General features: G+C 41.0%; 3 protein-coding genes and 1 long non-coding RNA gene across 21 annotated transcripts in view; 2 read left to right on the plus strand and 2 right to left on the minus strand.

Annotated features, from left to right (window-relative positions):
- The window catches only part of LOC117954139 (rho GTPase-activating protein 12-like), a 71,254-nt gene extending 63,379 nt beyond the window's left edge, over positions 1-7,875 (plus strand). For 14 of the 15 annotated variants that reach the window (XM_034887675.1, XM_034887682.1, XM_034887678.1 and 11 more), the window contains 7 exons: positions 53-155; positions 643-762; positions 1,004-1,102; positions 1,733-1,810; positions 2,572-2,706; positions 5,528-5,633; positions 6,396-7,875. In XM_034887675.1, the coding sequence (XP_034743566.1) occupies positions 53-155; positions 643-762; positions 1,004-1,102; positions 1,733-1,810; positions 2,572-2,706; positions 5,528-5,633; positions 6,396-6,570 (816 nt within the window). In that variant the 3' untranslated portion in view covers positions 6,571-7,875. The remainder of the gene's footprint in view (positions 1-52; positions 156-642; positions 763-1,003; positions 1,103-1,732; positions 1,811-2,571; positions 2,707-5,527; positions 5,634-6,395) is intronic. The other variant, XM_034887677.1, reaches the window with a different exon arrangement.
- LOC117954157 lies at positions 3,419-20,725 on the minus strand. Its single transcript, XR_004658758.1, has 3 exons — positions 20,715-20,725; positions 18,530-18,540; positions 3,419-3,532 (listed from the first exon to the last, which is right to left on the minus strand). It is a non-coding gene; the product is annotated as an uncharacterized LOC117954157 (long non-coding RNA).
- Positions 7,890-14,139, minus strand: LOC117954145 (GTPase IMAP family member 7-like). 2 transcript variants are annotated; one of them, XM_034887711.1, is made up of 4 exons: positions 14,025-14,139; positions 12,392-12,430; positions 10,414-10,524; positions 7,890-8,844 (listed from the first exon to the last, which is right to left on the minus strand). In XM_034887711.1, exons 1-4 carry the CDS (start codon positions 14,044-14,046, stop codon positions 8,081-8,083), a joined length of 936 nt encoding a protein of 311 aa, XP_034743602.1. In that variant the 5' UTR covers positions 14,047-14,139; the 3' UTR covers positions 7,890-8,080. The 2 variants fall into 2 exon arrangements, with proteins under 2 accessions (XP_034743602.1, XP_034743603.1); XM_034887712.1 differs by having other exon boundaries at positions 7,890-8,855; positions 10,425-10,524; positions 14,025-14,061.
- Positions 14,023-21,038, plus strand: LOC117954143 (GTPase IMAP family member 8-like). 3 transcript variants are annotated; one of them, XM_034887707.1, is made up of 3 exons: positions 14,023-14,286; positions 18,208-18,793; positions 19,807-21,038. In XM_034887707.1, exons 2-3 carry the CDS (start codon positions 18,229-18,231, stop codon positions 20,664-20,666), a joined length of 1,425 nt encoding a protein of 474 aa, XP_034743598.1. In that variant the 5' UTR covers positions 14,023-14,286; positions 18,208-18,228; the 3' UTR covers positions 20,667-21,038. The 3 variants fall into 3 exon arrangements, with proteins under 3 accessions (XP_034743598.1, XP_034743596.1, XP_034743597.1); XM_034887705.1 differs by having other exon boundaries at positions 18,211-18,793; XM_034887706.1 differs by lacking the exon at positions 14,023-14,286 and adding an exon at positions 14,408-14,418 and having other exon boundaries at positions 18,211-18,793.
- The last annotated feature ends 5,811 nt before the right edge of the window (positions 21,039-26,849 follow it).

Raw genomic sequence — 26,849 nt, forward strand, 5'->3', positions numbered from 1 at the left:
TCTCTCTCTCTCTCTCTCTCTCTCTCTCTCTCTCTCTCTCTTTCTCACTCAGGCCTGGGAGTCTGATGAGGCCATTGAAGAGGACTTGCCGGAGTCGCCTGGTGTGGAGAAACAGGACAAGGAGAAAGATCAACGAGACTCAAAGAAAGGTCGAGGTCCGTGCGGTGTTTAATGGCTGTGAACAAATGTTTTCTGTATTTAAAAAGTATAGGAAACGTTGTTAAACTGATAATAAATCATCAAAAGTCAGAGATTTGATAGTTGACTTATTTGGAAGAAAACAAATATGATAGTAGGGCTACACCATATGAGGAAAATATCTATTTGTGATTTATTTATTTTTTACTGATATTGCGGTTGCAATATAATTCACAGGGAATTGTCATTTTTGTATCTTTATTCTCATTTTTATTCAAAAATACTTATAAAAAAAAATCTGATTAATTGTGCAGCCCTATAGGACAATTGAGAAACTAAACAGAGTACACCCAGTACACATGACTCAAAGATAAAAGTGTCATAGTTAACGTGTCCCACTTGCTCTATAAAACGACTGCGTATCAGTTTCATTTTCTCAAAGCATCATGGCAATCAGTGTGTTGAGACGAGTGATGGACAACATGTCAAACCTGTCCTATGCAGCCATTAAGACCTCCACCAGCATGGACGTCTCGGAAAACAAGAAGACCAAACACAAGCTGAAGAAGTTCCTGACCCGCCGTCCCACCCTGCAGGCCGTCCGAGACAAGGGCTACATCAAAGGTACCAGACCATCACTTTAATTCAGTAACACAAGCTCTTCTCAGATCTGTGGGGAAAAAAGGCTCAATGTTCCTGCTTTTCTAATTTGGATTATGTGCAATTCTAAAAAGGTGTTACAGGCAACAAAGTGCAAAGAGTTGATTCATTCTTTGGGGGAAATTAATAAAAAGCCTGCATAGGGCAAGTAAACAAGGACTTTGGACTGTTTTATGACTAAGGTTTTGTCTCTGCGTGTCTTCAGACCAGGTGTTCGGCTGCAGTCTTTCCAGTTTGTGTCAGAGGGAGAACGTCACAGTGCCCACCTTTGTCAAGATGTGCATCGACCACGTGGAGAACACTGGTGGGTTCAGATGTAGCAGACCTGAGTTTGAAGGAAAGGGATCTGGTATCTTTTAATGCGCCTGTCGTAAAGAAGGGTGGCTTTACTGCCTCATGATAACACAGCATGTGCACAATCACTGTTCTCTCCTGGTGCGCCAAGCAAATAAAAACAAGGCATAGAAACTAATTTGCATTACCGATAGAGCTGTAACAATTCCAAATGTTGCTGTGCAATTAATTGTCTCGGAAATAATTGTAGTTAACAATATAATTGTCTCTTTCAGTCAAATTGAATTAAATATGAATATATGTATTACCCTTTCAGAAAAATTAAAGTTCCAGGGCACATCTTTTGGTTTTATCACTGTCCTGTGACCCAGATAATGTAATAACACAGGTACACAGCCTATGACTTAAACCACGCCCCTTTATTATCATCAAACAATGTCTTTTTTTCTTAAATGAACAATTGTCAATTACGGTCAACAGTCATACTTATTAGGACCTTGGAAAATGTTAGCAATTCATTGCAGTTAAACAAAGAATTGGTGATTATGTAAAAGTACATTTTAATAAGACAATCATCTAATGCTTGTTACATGCCTAATTACTGAGCTGATTAATGGTTTCCTCCCATGATCCCCTGCAGGTCTGTGTGTAGACGGGCTGTACAGAGTTAGTGGGAACCTGGCTATCATACAAAAGCTCCGCTTTGCTGTCAATCACGGTAAGTTACTGCCCGTCTTCACAGCACGAGAGAAAACAACATAGAGAATCATGTGAAATGGTTATTTAGAAATATTCTGGCAGTTCTTTTTTTGACACATTAGAGCTCCTGCACACTGCCTGCGTGGCGTTTCTCTTGCGTGGCGGCTGCCTGGCATTTTCCACGTCTTTGCACACCAGAAACGTGTCTAACGTGCTGCTGCTGCTGGCCTTGTCTGTACACATACAAAATAAAATGAAATAATAGCGTGTTCTTCAACTTTATTTTGTCAATATGTTTTTTGCTTGTACATTTTTTTTGCACATATTTCAATATGTATTTTTGTATTTCAATTCCCTTTCCTGAGATAAAAGTCCATGTTATGGTCTTATCAGATTTCAGTTGAAATACAATTTTTAAAAAAAGGAGTTCAACCGAAAATAGGATTTATTAAATATACTTGAACCAAAATGACATATAAACATCTTTTTGGGTTCTGTGCTGCCTGGAAACGCTACCGACACGCTCGCGTGTCACGCAAAAAAATGGTTTTGGTCCTATTTCTAGCATGAATGCGTTTTTGGTACAGGTCAAGTTGTGTCTAAGTCGTGTCACGCAAGCAGTGTGCACGCTCTAACCTGTCAACATGGCAGCCAAAAAATAAAAACGGACACGCCATGCAGCTGACACGCTCACGCCATGCAGGCAGTGTGCAAGAGCCCTTAGACTTTCAAAGTGTGTAAGTCCTTCTGACTGAAGGGTTTTTGTGTGTGTGTGTCCAGATGAGAAGGTCAACCTGATGGACGATAAGTGGGAGGACATCCATGTGACCACTGGAGCGTTAAAGATGTACTTCAGAGAGCTGCCCGAGCCTCTCTTCACCTACGCTCTCTTCCATGACTTTGTCGGCGCCATCAGTACGTGTTCCATACAGCTGTACCACTGTATTTCTTCATGCACTCACTCACATGCTGAAGGGAGTGCACTGTCCGTTACTAAGCCTCTTTGCTTCAGGGATTGTACTGCTGCAAAACCCCAAACCACCATGTTGGCTGATTTCTTGTCATGGACTTTAGCTCAATACGCATTATTTCCCCAGGAGTGCCTCATGGAGCGATTTTGTTACAGATGTTGGGCTTACTTAAATAACTTATACTGAAACAGTGGGATGTCCAATAGTGAGGCATTTGATTTGAGCTTTTATATCATATTTTTTGTCCAGTTGGGAATTCAAATGAAAGGACTTTGTTTGAAAACTTAAATGGACCACTGAAGACCCCCAAACCCACTTATTAAATAATAATTTGATAATAATTTATTTGATACAGCACTTTTAACAGACAAAGTGCTTCACACAATAAACATTTGTAAAAAATACAGTGGGAATCAAAACAAGCAAAAACAAATAAAATACCAGTGAAGGTAAAAGATTAAAAGATTAAAATTACAAACATGAGTTAGAAACGAGTTGAAACAAGTGTGTCTTCAGCTGCTTTCTAAAAGCGGCAACCGAGACTGTAGAAAAAAAAGTTAAAGCAAAAACAAAGATTCTTTTGTACCTTAAAATGATGTTTCCAACATCATTTCAGTGCTTTGCGGCTCTCTACTGGCTATAACCGCCACATCCGGTAGTGGATCTCTAGTTCCAATGAGACAGCGGTAATGGACAATTCAACTTTCAATCTGCAGGGGGACCAAAGAGGAAAAGTGCTTTGGTGTTGCTTTAATAGGAAGGAGCTATCACTTCAAAGGAACGGTCACCTTTAGCTTTCAAACGAGTGTGTGGGACCACCAGTAGTCCCTGGTTAGAGACCTGAGGGACCTTAGTGGTGTACTGATGGAGCAGCTCAGAGATATAAACAAGTGCCTGACCATGCAATGCTTTATTTGTAAGAATAAGATCTTTAAATTGGATGCTGAACTTAAAAAGTCTGAAGGCTCTTTTATATAGACCTTAGTGGTCCCCTAATAATGTATCTGAAGTCTCTTTTAAATAGGCCTTAGTGGTCCCCTAATACTGAATCTGAGGTATTTTTATATGGACCTTAGTGGTCCTCTAATACTGTATCTGAAGTCTCTTTTATAGAGGCCTAGTGGTCCCCTAATACAGTATCTGAAGTCACTAGAGCCAGTCTCACAAGGAGCTTTCCTTAGTATAGTGGGGAGAAGTATTTGATACACTGTTGATTTTGCACGTTTTTCTACTTACAAAGCATGAAGAGGTCATTTTATCATAGGTACACTTCAACTGTGAGGGACAGAATCTAAAACAAAAATCCAGAAAATCACATTGTATGATTTTTAAATAATTAATTTGCTTTTTATTGCATGAAATAAGTTTTTGACCACCAGTAAGAATTCCGGCTCTCACAGACCTGTTCATTTTTCTTTAAGAACCCCTTCTGTTCTCCACTCATTACCTGTATTAACTGCACCTGTTTGAACTCATTAGCTGTGTAAAAGACAGCTGTCCACACTCAATAAAACAGACTCCAACCTCTCCACAATAGCTGAGACCAGAGAGCTGTGTAAGGACATCAAGGATACAATTGTAGACCTGCACAAGGCTGGGATTGAAGATGGGGGCTTGGCTGGGTCTTCCAGCATGACAACGACACGAAACACACAGCCAGGGCAACTAAAGAGTGGCTCCGTAAGCAACATCTCAAAGTCCTGGAGTGGCCTAGCCAGTCTCCAGACCTGAACCCAATAGAAAATGTTTGGAGGGTGCTAAAAGTCTGTATTGCCCAACAACAGCCCCGAAAGCGGAAAGATCTGGAGAAGGTCTGGATGGAGGCTGGGGGTGTGGCCTTGACCAACTGCCACTTTGCTCGTTTGAAAGCCATGATCTCCCTCTATCATGGGTGGGCCACATTTTCTGGGTGGGCAAAGCAGAGAAAGGGAAGGTAACCTTGCCCCTTATGACTTCATAAGGAGCAAGATTCCAGATTGGCCCATCTGAGCTTTCATTTTCTCAAAGGCAGAGCAGGATACCCAGGGCTCGGTTTACACCTTTCACAGTTTCTAGCCACTGGGGGACACTAGGCAGGGAGAACGCATATCAATGTTTAAAAAACTCATAAAGTGAAATTTTCATGCCATGGGACCTTTAACTGCAAAGTGCGGCAGGCAACCGTGGTAATGTTAACGGCATATAAGGAGCCTTTTTCCATGTCCACTCAAGTTTCTCACTGTGCATTCTAGTAACATTTGTGTCGTCCAGGTGTCATTTGCAAGGCTACTTTTACTTTTAGACTAGAGCCCGACCGATATTATTGTGCGTTTTTTTTCTGGATTTAAAAAATATATATATATATATATCGGCCGACATATTGAAATGTAGTTTTTTTTAAATAACCCAATACTTGTATTGGTATCGGCCTTAAAAATCCTTTATCAGTCAGGCTCTATTTTAGACTTAAGGTAAATTTCCCTGTATGTACTTTGTTACTTTTACTTAAGTAAAGAATTTAAATCAGTACTCCTTCTTTTACCAGAGTACTTTTTAACACAAGTATCTGTACTTCTACTTGAGTACGGGGTGTGCGTACTTTTGCCATCTCTGGTAATAAACCACGTACTAAGGCATTAACCACTGGTAATTTAGCAATAAAGCACTAGCATCACGGTTCACTTTCTCCAACATTGCACCAGTGAAGCAATACACCGATCCATGGAACTGTGTGCTGAATCCCGATTGTCCAGTCAGACTTCTGTTAAATGTTTTCTGTTGTGCAGAGGTTCCAGACTACAAGCAGCGAGTTCAGGCCATCAAGGATCTGATCAAACAGCTGCCCAAACCCAACCACGACACCATGCAGGCCCTCTTCAAACACCTCAGGAAGTAAGACCAACTCCTCTTCACTCCAAACACATTTGAATACAAAAATAACAATGCCTAGACACCATCTCAACACACACGTGTTACATTCCGTTTTAAGAGATTACAAATCTGAACGACACATTATGGAGCCGATGGACATACAGTAGACCAGCGGTCTTCAGCGTTTTTTAAGGCCAAGAGCACCTTAGCTAAAAAAAATGGGGGTATATTCATATATTTATACATCATGTTTTAATGTTACTATGTGGCACAGTGAATCCTTAAGCTTATCTGTACCTTATGGCTACTTTAGCTGTAGGCCATCTGTGTTGCTGCATATGTAAATAGTTTCTTGACACTGATTTATCATGTACATACCAAAACAGTATACATAAATAATATTAAGACTTCCAAAACTCCAACGAACAAGTTGGCCCATCATATACAGAGTTATTTTTATAAATATTTTCTTGCAGGAGGTTTTTAGCCTACAAGACATTAAAGAGCCCACAGAGAAAAAAGCCGGCCTCTCTTTATTCATCTCCATTAAGCCTATCATCAATGTTGCATAGCCTACATAAAAAACACAATATGTTAGATTGATGTTGATGTATATTTTCTGACATTTTATGACTATGGATGGATCCAAATAATTTGGCAGCAACTCGGAGGACCCTCTAGGGTGTCCGGACCCCCGTTTGAAGATCTTTGCAGTAGAGTGTTACTGTGTGAGTGGATTTCCCTTTGAGAGACACTGTGTCTTCCTCTGCCTTGTTCCTCCAGGGTGATCGACCACGGGGAGGAGAACCGGATGACCACCCAGAGCGTGGCCATCGTCTTCGGCCCCACGCTGCTGCGGCCTGAAACGGAGACCTGGAACATTGCGGTCCACATGGTCTACCAGAACCAGATAGTGGAGCTCATACTGCTGGAGTACGAGAACATTTTTGGCAGGTAGAAAGAGATTGTGGAGATTTTTTTTTTGTCTTCTCCACTCTATCTCCGTTCAAACGCAGAGCTCTTCCTAACCCAGCATGGCCCTGCCAAAGACAGCCCGGCCTGGCCTGGCTTGGTCCGGCCCGGGCCAGCTTCTCTTCATCTCAAACCAACCTGCGGTCTCTGGCTTCTCCAATCGTACACCTTCCGGACCAAAGCCACAGCAATATGTCCAGAACAAAAACATAGATGTAACTAACAAGCGACCAAAACATGTTTAGACTCTTTGCACTTTTTCAGTATCTCATTTTCTTCTGCAGCTGCATTTGTGCCACTTTACTGCAAAGGTGACATTCTCCTGTCCCTACACTGGATTCCTAAAACTAATACACAGTTCCAAATAAGCCTCTGCTACTACACAGACTCCCTGAGACCAAAGAAGAAGAAGAAGGGGCCTCAGTAGTCTCTGTTACAGAGGAAACGTCAGTATTGGAGGTTGGAGAATGTACTGTACTGTATATCCTATGTGTACCTATATGACGATGTAAAGACTCTTCACTCCTGTATGAACCACACTGGCGAACCAACAGAAGTAACCTAACTACTGTGCTTGGCTTTAGACGTTTAGACACTAAGAGAAGAAAGTAAGTAGAAGGATGAAATGGATTTTTTTTTATTTAGGAATTCTATGACCATTTTCTGTCCTTCTCTTACTGCTCTCCCTCTCAGCTTCTCTTTAAATGTAAATATTTAGTTCCCATTCTACCTCTTTCCATCTCTCTCTGAATCCTTCTCCTTCCTTTTCTTCCTGTAATCCTGAAATACTGGACCAGGGTCCTCTGAACACATATGAGGTTTCAGTCTGTAATATACAGTATCTGCATGTCGTCTTCTCCGTTCGGCTTTAAGAACAAATCATCTCGCAGCGGTCAGAACTTGAAAAAAACCAAATGGTACTCTGCTTTGTCTTTCCTCGACTCACGGATATTAAATGCAAAGGCAAACAACCTTTAAACATGACTCCATTGGTAAACGTGTACAGTGTTTATGTGTGTGCATGAGGATGAGGTGGATGGATGACTGGATTTAATGACATTTTATTGTACAAATGGTAAATATAAACTATGTATGCCTGGAATGTTAAAAATATGATACAAGGGAGACATCCCTATGATCGTTGTGTAACCAACAGATAAAAACAAACAGAATAAAGTTATGAACTGGGGAGGTGGAAGTTTACCTGTGTGTCAGGTGAATAAAATATTGTTGAATGTAACTTTGGAGAGTGACTGTCTGCTTCATCAAGCTGGAATAAAGACATCTAATATAGACTTTGTCTTTTTACTTTTCCACTCATTTATACTTGTGCTGCAGTGGCATCATGTTTTTCATTGTAAAGATCAAGGATGTGACACCGCCAGAATAAGAGTTCTGCTCACAGATGTTAAGTTTTCTGCATCTATATCCAGTATTAAACTCATTTAAAGTCCATCAGTCTGTCCAGATGAAGACAGTTGAGTGTCCAGCTGAGTTTAGTTTAGTTTCAGGGCCTCATGAAACTTGACAATGTCTTCCATGGTGTCAGTCTTCACTGAGTGCTCTACAACATGACGGACTCCACTCTCTAAAGCACGATAGTACCGCTTCACCTCCTCCAGCTCAGACTGCAGTCTGTTCTCCACCTTTTGGCGCTCCTGTTGAGCTTCACTCAGCTTTTTCTCGTACTTTGACTCCACCAATTTGATATTTTCCTCCAGTTTCTTGTCGTACAACTCTCTGAGCTCCTCCTCTCTCTTACGCAGCATCTCACACACGTCCTCGTAGATGTAGTTGGAGTAAAACCGTCCTCCGTTGGCATTGACCATCTCCTCCACCTTCTCCAGCAGGTCCAGCACCTGTCCGCGATCGTTGGCTTTGAGGTTGTTGAACACGTGGTAACGGTTCTCCACCTTAGCCAGGATGGTCTGCAGCTCGGGTCCAGCCTTCTCCACCAGCTGTTGGAAGTGTGACGTGACTCTGTCCCCATATGTGAAAAGGATGATGGTGTACTTCCAGGCATCCTTTCCAAAGATCTCTTCCACCTTCCCGACGGCGTCTCTTTCTTCTGCTGTGAAAGGCCCCAGCTTGATGACCAGCAGGATGGCGTGGGGCCCCGGGGCCGACATGTTGATGCATTTGGCGATCTCTCGCTTTATAGTTTCATCATCCTGCGAAGTGTCGAAGAGGCCGGGGGTGTCGATGATGGTCACCTGCCTGTTGTACACCACACCGGTCTGCTTACAGCACTGTTTAGTGACTGAGGAGAGAAAGCAGAGTTACTCAACATGTGCTTTGTCTTACAGTTAGATTCACTCTTCAACTCTCCAATACATCAACACATCCTCTGTGTATAAGCAGAGCCTGTCTATGGAGAACCATATCATTCCCTATTAAGCCCTATTGTACCGAATTTGGCTGCAGTTCTACTGGGGGTGATCATGGGCAAGTGCAACATGAATGTGAGTCTATGGAGCTGGAAGGCTAAATTTGTCTCTTTCACCTGATTGCCGTTGAGAAATCTCAGATATGATTGTAGTTTTTTGCAGGTTCAACATGGATTATAGATTGAAAGTTGACTAAACGAGTAATCATATCCTTTGGATTTCTTACAGGTTGAGTCGTGGTTGCCCATAACAAGCATACTGTTAATGGACTGATTACAACCGGAGATCCTGCCTGATGGGATCCAATTCGGAACCAGAATGTCAGAACCCGTCTGCGGGCATTCTCTGAGAATGTTAAGGTGGACTTTTTTGTCTAAGTTGTTTATTGACAGGGAGAGCCTAACCTGTAAGCTTGTTGATGCCTCGAGAGAACCAAGGAAGTGACTCAGAGCTCGCCGTAAAGCAATATCTCTGGCCGTACGGTGCGTATAACATCATTGACATTTTAAAAGGCTTTTTAGAACTAAAAATGACTTTAAATATCCTGAGAAAAGTGGATTTTCAGGGGTATAGCTCCATAGACCTCCATTCCTTCTGCACTAGCCTGTGAGCGCCCTCACATGGAACCAGAGCGGAACGGCAACCAGTTCAGAAGCCGGAAGGTTCCCGAGAGTGGAAGTTCTCCTCTTATTAGACATTCTCTGGTAAAAGTAGCAAACACTAACATGCAACACATGCTAAACTGATAGTAGCAGTGGCCAGGGGCACTCAGTGGCTATACTTGACACTGATTGGTCGGGAGACGTTCAGACGTGCGTCCAATGTCGGCGTATTTTCAAGTCGGTGGTCTAAGTCTATTGTTTTTTCCAACATCTGTGTCACCTTTTAAACAGTTATTTTCTTCAAATGCTATAAAATTGAATAAAACACCCAAATCCAATGTAAGTAGTGAACTGATCATTTAGTTTACTTGTGAAGAGCGTTGTACAGAACCATCAACATTATTTTTTTATTTTTGATAATTTGGTTGAAAGAAACCCAAATTTCTGAACCAAGGACAACAGGAGGGTGAAGCAAAAGACTCAAGAATAGTTCTAATTTGCCAAAAAAACGCTGACATCCGGCCAGAACTTCTAGTAATGTGTCTGAAATGGAGTGTCAATGTCATTGGAACACTCAAAAGTGAGTGCTGCTGTTACGTTGGACAAGCGCTCCCAAGCACCTATCGAGAAATTTGACAATGCGGACCACAACGACTGTGATTGGTCCACTAGGTTGTTGCTTGGTAACTCTGAGTTGAGCCTATGTATCGCTATGAATCAGCCTAAAGACACGGTGTTCCCGCCTCATTGTTGTAGCAGACTATGACTTCCCAATCACACTGGAAAACCAATCGTATGTATAATTATATAATCGTTTTTTTTTTTTTCTGTTTGTCTTACCGGACAGACGGCTGACATCTGCAGTAAAGGCTGCCCCTCCCAGTATGGTGTTTCCACTGGAGCTCTTCCCTGATCCAGTCCTCCCAACAACAACCAGTCTCACCTCTGACACTAGAACACAGAGGAGAAAAGACTGTCTTCATACATTTGACATATTCAGCCAGCTGGTTATTTTGAACTTAAAGGAAATGTAATGATTTTCATCTACAGACATATAAATTCACAATGACACAGGACAGTGCCTCAGGAAGTTCTCTCCATTTCACGTAGACTAGACCCTCATGATCCTGTTTTACGGGTGCTATTTGAGTCTGTTTTAACTTTTTAACAGCAGACCGGCCCCACTGGGTGATGTCTCCGCAAATGTGCCCTCATCTTGGAAGTATTGCTGCGAGCATTAGCATTAGCATTAGCATTAGCCAAAGTGCTTGCACAGTTGCCGCTTTATTCTCCACTTTTTTCCGGTCACTGTCAGGTAACATTAAATCCCTAATAGAGCCTTAAATTATTAGTATTATTAGTATTAAAAAGCTTTAAATTTTGCAGCACCATCTGCATGGAATCAGCTTCAGAATGAACTCCAGTTAAAGGAGTTGGTCTCACGTTATTCTTTTAAAGGCTTTTTAAAGAATTTTGCAGAAAGGCAGTCTGGGTGTTGCTGTTTTTAAATTGATTTAGGACAATAAATATTGGCATTTCACAGTCTGTCCACCAGGGGAATATCTACAACGTCCCTGTTAGTGATGGCGTTGCATGTTCTGTCCACCAGAGGACGCTCTACAACGTCCCTGTTAGTGATGGCGTTGCATAGTCTGTCCCCCAGAGGACGCTCTACAACGTCCCTGTTAGTGATGGCGTTGCATAGTCCGTCCCCCAGAGGACGCTCTACAACTTCCCTGTTAGTGATGGCGTTGCATGTTCTGTCCACCAGAGGACGCTCTACAACGTCAATGTTTTGCAACACTGACTTTTTTTTGTTACTCTGTTTTTGTTCAAAGGACTTGAAGTTTCCTTTCTTAAGTTTGTATATTTTTTTCAGTACAATGTATTCTGAGGTTCCTCTGTTCCGTTGTGACAATAAAACAAACCAGTTTATTTTTAAACTGCATTATCATATTATTTTAATGAGGACTCATAAATAACTACCAACAACTAATGTTAGGGAAATCGGTTGTGTTTTTTGGGGGGGAATATCGGATTTGTAAATTTACCAAATATTTATATTGATATCGGCACTTAATTAATTAATCAATCAATTATTAATCATTATAAAATTGCGATCTCGATTCACCCTGTTCAAAACAATCGGGGCAGAGAATCGTGATATCAATTCTAAGCAATAAAAGAAACCCTGATTCATATTTTTCCCCGAATCGCGCAGGCCTACGACAGACCGAGGATTTTTCAACCCGATGACTTTATTTGAAGTTTTTTTCTGCAAGTGACTTTTTGATTGAAACCAAACAATACATACATACATACATACATGCCCAAACAGTTCACATTTCTTACTTGAACCATTCCATCTCTAGATATGAATAAGATGCGGTTTGTCTTGATAATGATGATGATGTTGATGATGTCGTCTATAGAAAATTGTGTTATGATAGCAGCGATGTTGATCAATATATTCAACATGTCTAGTCACTATGCATTTATTGTGTGCATTGGTTGTTATTTTAGCTAATTCTGCTGCTTTCTTAGAAGTTATTGATGCGTTATACACTGGAAAACAGGAACGTCAATCAGAGCACTTGTGTTCAGGACACCTCCCCCGTCTCCTTTTGTACTGTATGTCTGAGTTTTTTCATGTATGGTACACTGTACACTATGCCTTGTTGTAAGACCAATTACCAACCAACTGCATGGGAAAAAAAAACTAGACCCCTGAATGCATCAGTGCTCTTGACGTCCTGCTGTGGTTGCAGGTTGCCAACGGGTAGAACTGGATGGTTAGAAGTCATGGAAGGTTTCCTACTGTTTGGAGGGTTATCCATACTTCTTCTCCGTCTTGGTGCTGTTCATTTAGAGAGAGAGAGAGAGGGAGAGAGAGAGGGAGTCAGGAATCTTCAGTACACAGGAAACTAAAATGGAAGGAAGATGTAAAAACAACATCATGCCATTGATAGAAAGCTGAATTATGAATCCAATGCATGGTCAGAAAACAGTTTGAGTTGCGTTCAAAGGCTTGTTGACTTCTATAAACTGCAGAATGACAAAGGACAAATACATTTTAATGTTTCATATCCGACAGCGTAACATTTTGTATGGGCTGTTTTTTTTAACAGGATGAATATGATGTTACGGCATCAGTTCTGCAAAAGTATATAGCCTTAAAATATAATATAAATATAATACAGCGTTGCCCATAAGTTCATACACCCCTGCTTAAGTTGACTAAAAAGAGGGATTAAAAAAGTCATCTTTTGGAAATTGATCTTAATGCCTTAATTAAAAAAAAATGAGGCAAAATCCAACCTTTAAGGAAAGCAATTTTCTTTATGAATGAATAATGTATTGTAAATACCCCCTGTATTTTAAGATAGGGGGTGTATACTTATGGCTCTGTATTTTAAGATAGGGGGGTGTATACTTATGCCCCTGTATTTTAAGATAGGGGGGTGTATACTTATGCCCCCTGTATTTTAACATAGGGGGGTGTATACTTATGCCCCCTGTATTTTTACATAGGGGGGTGTAAATTTATTTATATAAATACATTTTATTAAGATCTATATACAAAAGATGATTTTTTTTGTTCCTCTTTGTAGTCAACTTAAGCATAGGCATGTAAACTTATGAGCACCACTGTATATATATACATACACATATATATATACTGTATATACATATGTACATACACATACATACATATGTTATATTTTTTGTCTAGTTTGAACCTTACATATTTCAGATAAATCGTATCAAAATAAAAGTCTAATTAAACTGTTAACAAATTACCCTACTTATTTTAAATGCCTTATGTTAAACAATCTAATCCAAGCCTCTGTATACGGGTCAATGAGGTATAAGGATTTTCAACAGGCCAATTTTAAAATACAGCAAATATTATTGTTAATTTTTTTACGTTAAGTTTTTTCACGTCAAGCTTTTCCTTACAATATGCAGCTTAATGTCAGCTAACGTCCATAATAATAGGACTTAGGCTTAGATGTTTGGACACTTTTCACTGGTTAGAAGGATCAGTGTGAGAGAGAAATTTGGTGATCATTGATTATTGTTTAGGTACATTAAACAACGTTCAGCTTTTTTCACGATAAGCGTTGTAGAACGTCCCTCTTATTTGTGTGTCTGTGTGTGTCTGTGAGCTGCATTGTTGCTGTTGTGTTTTTGTGTGTCTCCCTCCTTCCTTTATCTCCTGTCTGTGTTTTAGAGTGAAACATCTGGACCGATGTTTGGCACTTTTACTTTATTTGTTTAAATAAAAAATAAAAAGTGATCGCAAAACAATGTCTCGATGCCTTCACTTTCACTGGGTGTGCGCGAGACCTCGACCTAGTCTTAAAGTCCCAGGTATATATTATACACACACAAACACACAAACACACACACATAGAGCGTGTAAAACAAATAGGACGCCTGAAACTCACCGGATTCTTCCCGTTCTTGCATCACGTCTGATTAAGCTTTATTTCTCCTTTATTTTATCCAACTTCACTTTTATATTAATCGACGTTCAGAGTCAACTCGAGACAAGACGAGCTTCCGGTTTCCTGCCCAACCCCTTCACATCTGCAGCCGAAGGTGACGATATCACGTGAAATGTCTGCTCCTCACTAAAATACTCCTAAAAAATACTACTGAAAAATACTACTGAAAAAGCGACGGGAAACCCCAGGGCACTGATTTCAGGTCAGTTTGCATTGCTTTTATTGACTTGTTGGCTCTTTTAAACACAATGATCTACATCCTGGTTGCAAAACCTCCCACAGTAAATATACCTTCAGTTTTTTTTACAGAGGATTTTATTAAGGCTGTTTTCACGTGGTATTCGAAATATTGTTGATTCTTTAGGTTCAGTCTTGATAACGATGCCATACACAGGCTTGTGTTGTTAATATGGGCTCAGGTGATCTACCTGTCAGAAGTGAAACCATAACCACAGAACACAAGGTGAAAGTATCGGACACAGAGCTGCCAACTTTTCCCAAAACCTCGGAGTGAGATTTGGGGGGGGGGGGGGCAACCCACATTTTGCCGCGTACAAAGCAATTTCTTTGGCTCTTTCAGCATCAATATACTTCAGGGTTTAAATATGGATTTGTTATACATGTGGGGGATGGGGCTCTCCCTAGGGGGGTCTGGGGGTATGCCCCCCCCCCAGGAAAACAATTTGAAAAGTAAACCATTAAATGGCACTTTCTGGAGAGTTTTGTGCAAAAAAAATGGAGAAATCAAGTCTTACTTGATATGTGCAAACCTGTAGGGTGAAGAGACTTTGTGTTGTTGTGGTATCAACAGGTATTAAGGCATTTAGCATTTACATTATTTACATTATTACCTTCTTATGATATAAGAACTGACCCAGACAATATGCCAAACATAATGAGCCACATGAAGAGACAGTAGCATATGTCAGCAACAGCTGAGAAGATTTGGGTCTGTGGTGAACCGGTCCAGGGGTCCCTGCCTGGTGTAGGGACCAGGGACCCAAAGTTAAATTAATGTTGAGGGATCAACTAAGACCACTGAAATTCTAAAGAATGAGAACCACTGATTTGCATAAATTCTAATCCTTTAACCTTTGTGCCGAGGCTCAGTCATGTTTGGCCCTCATCCTCTGTGCAGCACTTACTGGATTTACTTTTTGAGGAAAATAAAGACTTTGTTCATTTTATAAAACATTAAATGAATTATTTACAGTTACATTTAGAGATGCACCGATGTTAGAGAAGCACTAGTGCCCCAACGTTGCAGTATCGTATATATAGTATAGTATATAATGTATATATATTTATATATATAGTGTATATATATAGTATAGCTCAGATGTGTTTCACCAGATTTCTGCTCATGTTTACAACTTTATGCACATTCAAAATATAACTCCTCCCATCTCTGTTGTCCGAGATTTGGAGAGTTGTAATATAGTCTGCTGTGCATGTCATTGCTCCGCTGATATGGTGGATCTCACTTAGACCGTCTGACAGACACCGAGGCCCATTTGGGTCTCTGGTCTCTGACAGAGTTTAGAGGAGGCTGTACGCTGCGCATTATCGGAGGACTATACGGATGCAACGCGTCCCTGGCCCCAGCAGAGCGAGTCCACCAACCGCGCTGCTCACCTCTACTGTTACAGAGCGAGGGGACACGAAGCGACGGACGGGTCTGGAATACTCAGAGCTCGTACCTGAAGCCGGGGAAATGCAACTGGGATGGCTCGTGAAAAAAATGCTTTCAGTTTGCGACAACTCGAAACTTCCACAGACAGGGAGCGCTCTTGAACCCCTCACAGTCTCTGAAAGCACAACTAATCGATCACGAGTGGCTCAACAGGTAGATCTATAGATAAACTCATCTTTCAGACATTTGACCGACCGGGTTGACACTTCAGCGTGAGGTTGGCAGGCCTGGGACATGTTTATTACTGCAGGGATTTGGCAATCCATAAAAAGGGAGGAGGAACACAACCAGCGGCATTTTGACAGGGAAATACAATCGGTGTTGCAGCAACCATTCGAAAAGATACACAGCCTGCCAATTAAACTACATTATATCTATCTATCTATCTATCTATTTATCTATCTATCTATCTAGCTTGTTTGATTGACTTTCAATTTTGCAAGATTGTGCTGAGAAGTACATGGCCTTATTTATCCGTCATTTTAATCATATATGTATGCATAAATGTATGTATATAAATCTTTTATTTTAATGTTTTTTTACATGGTCAAATAAACTAATTGTCAGTCAGTTTCTGCTCTTAAAGAATGACAAAGACTAGAGAACCAGACTGATAGAGGATCTTTAAGGCCGATATCATTACAAAAACTTAGCTATCTGTCTGTCCGTCTATCTGTCTGTCTGTCTGTCTGTCTGTCTGTCTATCTGTCTGTATATCTGTCTGTCTGTCTGTCTGTCTCTCTGTATATCTGTCTGTCTGTCTGTCTGTCCGTCTATCTGTCGATCTGTCTGTATATCTGTCTGTCTGTCTGTCTATCTGTCTGGCGCCTGTGTATCGATCCAGTATTGCCACTGAAAATATCGCGATACTATGCTCTAACGATTTTTTTTCCCCACCCCTACCATCTGTTTATCTATCTGTCCTGTTATTGTGCGTGCGTGTGTGCGTGAGTAGTGTAACTTGTGTAATTGCATTCCTCTTTTGTCAAAAACTTAATAAAGAATGAATATTTTAAGGCAACAAGACCAGAACAAATCCGCCTACAGCGTGATATGGAACAGTAAAGAGCTCATGCCATTCATCACACCAGGAAGTCCATAAAGAAAAGCAAAGACAACTTTTTATGGACGTCGTTAGCCATACAGATCCATTCTATGGAAAGAAACCTAAGACCGATACACTATAGTCACCATGCAACATTTTTTGCAACTTTCACTGTCTTCCGCAACCTTCTTGTAACAAACATTTACAAAAGACATTGCAACTTTTATCGCAAAATATTACAAAAGTTCCCGCAAAATCTGGCATTTTGGGCCGCAACAATCTCCAAAAAAGTCTGCGTTGTGTCATGGTGCGCGTTCACCAGCGTTTGTGTTGTTGTTGTGGTGCGTGTTTCAGTCATCTCATCTCAAATGCTGTCTGTCCTATCCTGTCCTATTCATGGTAGCCTACTCACGAACATTACGCTGTCATCACGTGCTGTAGTAAGGGGGCCCACCTTCATAATCCTGCATAAAGGCCCGGTGTTGGCTCGTTATGCCACTGTGCACCAATCACATCGGTGTAACTGATATAGGTCAGAGGCGAGCTGCACCAATCACATTGATGTATCTGATGTAGGCGGGGCCACAGGCGAGCTAACAGATGATGAAAGTTTAATCTACTATTTAACTGGTAGCTAAGCATACAGGGCTCTGGATACGTCACCCCGTGTGTTGTTGTGATTGGTCGTAGTGTTATCCAATTGCATGCAGTGAGATTTTCAAATGCACGCTTGGTGGCGCCCCTCGAGACGGACGACTTTCATTACTCAATACCAGACCCTTCATCTTTCGTATTTGGGTCTGGATTTCCATCTATCCAACATTTGGATAGATTACACAACACATCCATTAATCCAGATAATAATCCACATATTAATCCACAATGAAAATAATCAGTACCAGTGTCTCAACTCTCAAAAACAGAAAATCCTGCAATCAACACAGAAAGAGCCATGCCCCTCTGATCCAGACCCTAACCATGGAGCTAACTGTGTAGCTGTTTTTTGTAGTTATGTTGCGTCTCCTTCACCGTCTCTCTCTCTTTGTGATCTGCTGAGCTTCATACGAGCACTGCCCTTCCTCAGAAGGGTACAACAAAGCTAGACTGCGTCCTTGGTGTTCCTCAGCATTCCCCACACAACATGATATCAGATCATAAATATTGAACATATTTAGTATTTGTGATTTAAAATCTGTGCGGGCAGGACGGACTTCCAAGGGTATCAGGGACCTAACACTCATAAAGGGTAACTTTGGTATTTACAAACCTGAATCTTGACCTGTTTTGTAAGTCTACTTGTATTGTAGAAGAAGTTCCAAGGATTTTCAGGAATACAATAAAAGTTTCATATTTCTGCAATTTTTTCAATTCTTTTCTTTCTCCAGCAGTTTTAGTGTTGCCCGAACATGGATCCCGCTCCAGATCTCACAATCGTCCTTCTGGGAAACACCGGAGTCGGTAAAAGTGCTTCAGGAAACACCATCCTGGGGTACCAGGCCTTTGAGTCAGGACCTTCCCTCAGGTCATTGACAAGAGTTTTGTCTGAAAAATCTGAAACTGTGTTTGGGAAACGGATCTCAGTGATCGACACTCCGGGAATTTTAGGACGTGAGGGGAAGATTCAGACCGAGTGTCAGCGTGTCCTGCAGTCCTCCGTACCTTGTCTGTTCCTGGTGGCTGTCAGCGTCGGACGGTTCACAGAAGAACAAGAGAAAGCTCTAAACGCAGCCATCGCAGTCCTCGGGCGGGATGGACCAGAAAAGAGTTTTATACTTTTCACAAACGGGGATGCCTTGAAGAAGATGTCAGTGAAGGATTTCATCTCTGAAGAAGAAGAAGGTTCACTTCCAGAGATCGTTGGAAGCTTTGCAGGGAGGTTTCATCTCTTCAATAATGTGAATGGAGGACAGGAACAAGTCAAAGAACTGCTGATTAAGTCCGGTCACCTTCAAGGACCTTATCAACCACCAGGTATCACGTGTAGTTGAAACCACCCGAGTGAAAACAACTGCTAGTCATCGATATCACAACTGTATCTTTCTATAGATCAATCAATAAATGGACAAATATTTGAGATCCAGGGTGGAGGTTGCTTCCAATCTTTGTCTATATATCAGTACCTCCAGAAAAATGTGATTATGCAAGTGCATAATTCAATGCATAATCAGCCAAAGTCTGCATATTTATGCGGGGACGCATTTTTTCAATTACGACGCATTAATTGTCGCATTAATTGCTGCATTAATTGCCTATTTCCGTGCAATTTTTCAAATACGCAGCACTTTTGCCGCATAAATCGCTGATTTCCGCGCAAAATAATGCGAGGCTTGCATGATTTCATAATCCCCACATTTTCATTGCAAAAAAGTCACCTATATCTAAGCAGAAAGGTGGAAAATGTTGCGTTTACTTTACACAAGAGCAGCTATTCTCTCCTGTTGCCATGGGAAAGTTATGAAGTGACGTAATGAAGTGTTGTTATGAAGTGACGTTATGAAGTGACGTTATGAAGTGACGTAATGAAGTGACGTTATGAAGTGACGTTATGAAGTGACGTTATGAAGTGACGTTATGAAGTGACGTAATGAAGTGACGTAATGAAGTGACGTAATGAAGTGACGTTATGAAGTGACGTTATGAAGTGACGTAATTACGCGACAAACCACAGTTTTTGCAAGTTCCTGCAATTTCATCGCATAAAATTGCATAAATATCCTGCATATTCCATTCCATTTTTTAAAAAGAAGATACGTACCGTATAATCAAGGATTTTTGCCCGCAACAATCACAAAAAAAACCCTGCATTTTTCTGGAAGGACTGATATATATCACAATGCCATGTAGGCCAAGGCGAGTAGATCAAGACTAGCTAACGTTAGCCAACAAATTTATTTTCGACACAACAGTTATTTCAGCATTCGATAAGTATTTTATATTATATGGCCATCTGATATTCCTGGTTGACTCTGTTTTCTTTTCTCCAGCTGTTGGTGCTGTCCAGTTGGAGCAAATGAGGATCGTGCTGCTCGGTCTTCCTGGAGAAGGGAAGAGTTCATCAGGAAACACCATCCTGGGAGCGGATCTGTTTAAGTCAGACTTGGACTTTAGTGCAGTCAGTACAGAGACTGTTTCCAAGTCAGCAGAGGTTGAGGGACGCTGGGTCACGGTGGTCGACACTCCAGGATTCACTGATGAAGTTCTGTCTCCTGAACAGCTGTACAACGAGATTATGAAGTCGCTAACCGATGCCAGACCAGGACCACATGCCTTTGTTATTGTGGTGAAGATTGGCAGGATGTCCAAAACCAACGTTGCCCTACTTGAGATGCTACCGGAACTATTCGGCGAAGAGGCCCAGAAGTACACCATGTTGGTGTTCACTCATGGAGATGAGTTGGGAGGTCAGTACATGGATCAGAAGATCCAGTCGAGCAGCTGTGTGTCAGCCCTGGTATCCATGTGTGCTGGGAGATACTGTGTGTTTGACAACAAAGGAAGAAAACGCAAAAGGCAAGTTTGTGACTTCATGAAAAAAATCGATGAGATAGTGTCAGCCAACGGAGGAAAGCACTGCACGTCCGACATGTTCAAGATGGCCGAAGCGTTCCTTCACGAGGAAGCTGTGAGAACCGGGACAGCTGGAAGCGACCAGGCACAGAGAGAAGCTGCACAGAGAAGAATGCAGCTTTTTATTTCCCGGCGCTGGTGGAGGATCTGTTGCTGTTTCACATCATGCTGTTGTTCAGCCAGTGGGTCAGAAGATGAACATGAGGCTCTTTTAACGGCCACAACAGATTACAGGTCATCTGAGAGACCGGTACAGATTACAGGTCTGTCCACGTAGAATCATAAGTGTAAATATATATTTTAACACTTAAAGTCCAGACACGACTATAACAATGATGGTGGCCAACGCTATCGTTGGGATTGACTTTCAGAGCAATTCAATGAACAATAAAAAAGGAGAAGAAAGAAAATAAGACAGAACAGGAGCTTTAGGTGTTTGTTTTTGTAGCAATATTCCATTACACTGCATGATAAATGTCTCTTTAAATATTTTTGTATAATGTTTGAATCCACAGTGACTGATGGACATGCATGAGGACATAATGGAAACTGACCACATTTAGTCCACATATTTTCATACTTTAATATTTGGACCAAAACTTTTAGAGTTTCAGGGAGCTGAGCAACTTAATGTATAATTGATCAACATAAGATTAATGAGATTGTCGTGGGCCAAAATGCCTGAATTCGCAGGGGCTTTTGTAAATGTTTGTTACAAGTATGTCGCGGAAGACAGTGAAAGTTTAAAACAATGTTGCGTTTTTTTTTCTCTAAAAATAAGAGGGAAACTTGTTTTGGGGAGAATAATAATAATTACTATTAAATAATTACTCCGGGCTGAGTTTTCCTAGTAACCAGAAAGGCTCAGAATGCTGCAAATGTTGGTATTATATAAAAATGGCTGGTGGATTTAAGATAAAAAATTATAATGGCGGGGGGAACAATGCAGCATTAGAGCCGACAGGATTTAAACAACAGCGACATTATAGTGAAAAATCTTTACAGCATGCATTGATGGTAAAATGTTTACAAGTTAACATGTATTCCGGACTCAATTCAGAAACTTATTCGGGATATGACCACTTGTGTTTTTCCCATAATGGATTTTTACATTATTATTTATGAATTATAACTTTATGACAAAAGATTAATCCCACTTCCATTTTTAATTGTGTTCTAGTAGAGACTGAATCTATGCATTCCGTAAACATATGTTTTCTCAATTGTTTGAAATTGAGATAAAGAGACTTCAGATACAGTATCAGGGGACCACTAAGGTCTATATAAAAGAGACTTCAGATACAGTATTAGGGGACCACTAAGGTCTACATAAAAGAGACTTCAGGTACAGTATTAGTGGACCACTAAGGCCTATATAAAAGAGACTTCAGATACAGTATTAGGGGACCACTAAGGTCTATATAAAAGAGACTTCAGGTACAGTATTAGGGGACCACTAAGGCCTATATAAAAGAGACTTCAGATACAGTATTAGAGGACCACTAAGGCCTATATAAAAGAGACTTCAGATACAGTATTAGGGGACCACTAAGACCTATATAAAAGAGACTTCAGATACAGTATTAGGGGACCACTAAGGTCTATATTAAAGAGACTTCAGATACAGTATTAGGGGACCACTAAGACCTACATAAAAGCATCCAACCCTCATGTTGTCCTTTTTTCAGTTCATTTTTATTTAATTTTTCGTCAAAAAAAATGGGCTGTCGAAATAAGACAACATTAAAATGTCAAAAACCTTCAGAAAAACAACAAAAACATCATAAAAAGCACCCAAACCATTGAAAAAGTGACATCAATGTTGGAAAAAGTGACCATGGTTGACAGGAAGACAACACAAGGGTTAAACCATACTTCCTTTTGGGGGTGTTTAACCCTTGTGTTATCCTCTAGGGTCAAAAATAGCATTCTTTTAGACACTTTTTACATTTATTTTGCTTTTTCTTTTTTTTTTTTAGAATTAAGTCTCCAGCAATGGTGCCAAGTGATAGTTTTATTGATTTGATTGATTGAGAACATGCCCTTTAATCTTGCAACTAAAAGCTGTAAAACTTCCAAAACCCTAACTGGATCAAGCTGACTTTGATTGTGACTTTCTTCAGGTTAAAGTCATTGGGAAATACAGGTTAATTGGCAAATCCGGTCAGTGAATACCAAAAGAACATGGGGTTGCACTCAGCTCATCTGTCAGGTGTAACTGGAGCAATTTAACGTAGGACAGTCCTAAAAATGAGCTTAAAACCTCAACAAAAACCCTTTTCCTAGATAAATAAATGTTGTGAGACCAGTCAAGCCTATGCATCTTTGGGTTGCTTTTCTCTTTTTGAAATCAGTCTCAAATAAATATAAACTCAGGAAGAATTCTGTGGAAATATATTGCTTTACAAATTGCACTCCAGTAGCCAGAAGTTGTCTAAACCAGCATTGACCTTTTGGACCAATCGAGGGCATCCATCCATCCATCCATCTTCATCCACTTATCCAGTAATGGGTCGCGGGGGCAGCAGCTCCAGTAGGTGACCCCGAACTTCCCTTTCCCGAGCCACATCAACCAGCTCAGACTGGGGGATCCCCAGGCGTTCCCAGGCCAGGTTGGAGAAATAATTTCTCCACCTAGTCCTGGGTCTTCCCCAAGGCCTCCTCCCAGCTGGAGAATTAAGAGGAGAAATCAGACCAATTACAACAGCTGGCCAGTCTGATGTCATGTTGCCTGAGCTCATTACTATTCATGAGCCGGGTAAAGGATCCTGTTAGCCAATCAGAGTCAAGCAGCTTAGCTGGTTGAATATCAATGAGACCTGGCCCAAATGGAGCCGAGTCTTCCTGCAGGCTTTCTATTCCACGCTAGAATGGCTTGAAACAAGGTAACCAGGGTAACCAAGTTACAGAGTCCATGGTAGAACTTCAGACATTACCACGAAGTAATGAAACACGTGTTGCGGGGCACCTTTAAAATGTCACAACATATTTAAAGAACGCACATCACAATTTCCAAAGGCCAAAAAAGATGTTCAATAACTTTAAACTGGGAAAAACAGCAAAGCTGCAGCTTTACGACATCGCAGTTCATGTAAATTGAATCCTAAATGGAACTATTTGGCACTCATGAGGGAACTTTATGTTTGATTTCTGCAACCAGAACATTGGAGGATTTGAACACTGACCTTTCGGTTGAAATTCAAAAAGTTAACATCAATACTCAGTCTGTACAGACCAAGGAGGTTTCTTTGTCAAATTAAAATGACACGTGGTAACTGTTGCTGTCTCTGTTGGTCGTCCAGAGAGAGGCTGTGGTGGCGGCGCCCCAGGCCCAGTGTCAGGCTCTGTCAGTGGGGATGACCATTAGCTGCCTCCCCCGAAGATATTCATATTAATAACACAACACAAAAGCAGCACATTCTTTACATTGCAGAAACTGGAAGTAGCAGATGTTTGGTATTTTTGCCTAATAAACGACTTTAAATGCATTTCGTTCAAACAGATGTTGATTTGTTTTCTTTTGATCAATTTATCTTTAAATAGACTAATCATTTCAGCACTAGTATGAATGGTACAGAATGAGAAAGTTCTTGCACACCAGAAATGCTTAATAACTTTTAAAAACTTCGTATTGTTAATTATTATAGATAACATGACGTTTCTTCTTGTACAACTACTCTTGACTTTACCATTTAGGTTTAGGTTGTTACACCTCTACATACAATTGAATGTCTCTGTGTCTTCCTGATAGGATGTCTGTATGTGGTGCAGCCTCTGGCTCACCCAGTGTAGTGGACGCCCCATGTAGGCTAAGTCCTTGGCAGCGGCCCGGGTTTGAATCCGACCTGCGGGTATTTGCTGCATGTCATCTCCCCTCTCTCTTCCCGGTCCTTTTGATTAAAGGCCATAAAAGCCCAAATAAACCACAAGATATCTGACGGTCTGTTACATTAACGTTAGTCTATATCATCAACGTTCCACTTCCGGGATTGCTCCGATGTCTTTTCGCCGATGTCCGTCATCTTCCTCTGTCTTTGTGTTGCCGTTCTGACCTCCGGTGGATTTCTGAGGACTATGGTAAACTGGTCTCTGCATCGGTCCAATTGGAGTTTTTTAACTAAAACTACTTTTGAAAGTACACATGCTCCACCGAAACAACTTCCTTCCCGAGGCTATGTTGTAGCAGCTCCGTCCGATTGTGATTGGTTTAAGGAAAGTCGAATAAACCAGAGCACGTTTTCCTCCCGTCCCAGAATGCTGTGTGGACTAGCCAGACCATCCTTAGCGGCGCTGTGGAGGAGGGTTGGAGTGAGAATACATAAACGTCTAGATTTCCACATTCATTTAGGTTTCATTAAAGAGCGGAGTGACTGGCCTCAGAGGATGAGGGGCCACACACATACACACACACACACACGTAACTCTTCTATGTGTGTGTGAGTAACTCCCTTCCGGTCTACACACATGTAAATCCAGACAGGACCTCGTCTGTGTCTCTTCCTACCAGTTGTTCTCGGTGGTTATCACATTCTCCTCAGCCACTTAAACACATGCACACTCGCAAGCACACACACACACACTGAATTACTTTAAGAGGCTGACAGGGTTCCTCTCTGCCATGATGATTACGTTCCAACATGTTGCCATGTACACCAGCACACCTCTCCTCAAAGTGGGGTCATTAGGCCAACATGCACTTCACTTTACTCAGAGGCTCCAGGGATTCCAAACCAGAGAGAGACACTTTACATGCAGTACAACCACTTCACGCTGTGTACCTTTGGTATATGGAGCTTTCCTTGAAGCGTATTTGTAGTTTACTTCAGTAAGCTCCTATCAAAAGAGCTCTGCTCACAGATACACATGGATGCACCTACTAAATAAAAACGGTCTAAAAAAGGGAGACGGGCCAATGAAGGAAGAGCTAAAAGTGATGGTTGTGGTGTCAATGGCTGAAAACTAACCAATTTAAATGAGTGCATGACAATGGGTTGACTTTACAGACTTAAAAAGTCTAATTCTAGGCTCTGGGAAAGTTTTAAAAGTAAGTAAGTAAGTAACTTTATTTATAGAGCCCTTTTCAAGAGCAGATTGGCAACTAACATAAGGAGATTAAACAGAAAACATTACTGAGACAGAGAGGCTTACCATGTCACATCCAGCTCTCCCAGGACATCTATGCTTCTGTGATCTGAGGTCAGTTATTACAACTTTTAGCCATGTTATGATTCCAAAATATATTCTATAAGTACAATTCTGAGAAATATTTCTAAAAGTACGTTCAGTACGCTGTTGAACCAAACCCAGAGAAAGCTATCAAGTTAACTGTGTCACAGCATCCATTTTGTATAACCCTGCTTTACCGAGAATACTGACATTATTAACTATGCTAGCTTCCAAAAATACTTGTTTCCCTTCTTAGTATAGATTCATTTCGCTGTGATGAAGCACCCAGGAAGGAGGAGTGAGGGAATTTAACACCAGACTGCTTGTAAAAACCCGACCTCAAGCATAGATGTAGCAGAACCATAGACTGTCTAATATTAATGGACAGAGCATGTGTGATGTCACCCATTGGTTTAAGAAGATCTGCTATTAGTCGTTGAGTTTTTCGTCACGGGCTCAGCCACCCTGGTTGCGGATGTGACGATTTTAGACGAGAGGGAGGAGCGAGGGAGGAGTGCTTACACTCTACGTTATCTAACACACTTCCACTGCCAATCACATCACAGCCTTGTCCTAAAACAACCAACCTGCTTTATTGCTGATTCAAAAAATAATAATTCAAAAATCATTGTGTGTTGCAAAGGACTTCAAAGTAGCGATTGAGACCATAAACCCATTATGAAAATGTTTACTGAAGTAATAAATTAAGTGAGAAGTGGGTCACTTTCTCAAAGACTTCTACAGAAACCGACTTCCTTTTGCAAACGCACATGTCGCCCCCTGCTGGAATTTACATAGAATACAGGTTTAAGGAGTCTCCGCTTGCTGGAATTCAGATATCAGTGGGTACGGAAAGTATTCAGACCCCTTTAAATTTTGCACTCTTTTTTTCATTGCAGCCGTTTTCCAAAAATCTAAAAAGTTAATTTCATTTCGCAAATAACACACTCATCACCCCATCTTAACAGAAACATTTTTTGAATTTCTTGCAAATTTCTTGAAGAAGAAAAACTGAAATATCATATGGTCATAAGTATTCAGACCCTTGGATGTGACACTCCTATTTAACTCACATGCTGTACATTTGTTCTGGTCCTCCTTGAGATGATTCTACTCCTTCATTGGATTCCTGCTGTGTTTAATTAAACTGATTGGACTTGATTAGGAAAGGCACACACACCTGTCTATGTAAGACCTAACAGCTCACAGTGCATGTCAGAGCAAATGAGAATCATGAGGTTAAAGGAACTGCCCAAAGAGCTCAGAGACAGAGTTGTGGCAAGGCACAGATCTG

This window comes from Etheostoma cragini, chromosome 12 (assembly GCF_013103735.1).
Source record: "Etheostoma cragini isolate CJK2018 chromosome 12, CSU_Ecrag_1.0, whole genome shotgun sequence".
NCBI lineage: Eukaryota > Metazoa > Chordata > Actinopteri > Perciformes > Percidae > Etheostoma > Etheostoma cragini.

What these genes read in the sequence shown, in the direction of transcription:
- LOC117954145 (XM_034887711.1), bottom strand. Translation starts at nt 14,046, where the DNA reads ATGCAAGAACGGGAAGAATCCG. An exon ending in GCAAGAACGGGAAGAATCCG is followed by an intron (nt 12,431 to 14,024) that starts GTGAGTTTCAGG and finishes CTAAATGAACAG; the next exon opens with CACCAAGACGGAGAAGAAGT. An exon ending in AGATGTCAGCCGTCTGTCCG is followed by an intron (nt 8,845 to 10,413) that starts GTAAGACAAACA and finishes TTCTCTCCTCAG; the next exon opens with TCACTAAACAGTGCTGTAAG.
- LOC117954143 (XM_034887707.1), top strand. Translation starts at nt 18,229, where the DNA reads ATGGATCCCGCTCCAGATCTCACAATCGTCCTTCTGGGAAACACCGGA. An exon ending in AGGACCTTATCAACCACCAG is followed by an intron (nt 18,794 to 19,806) that starts GTATCACGTGTA and finishes TCTTTTCTCCAG; the next exon opens with CTGTTGGTGCTGTCCAGTTG.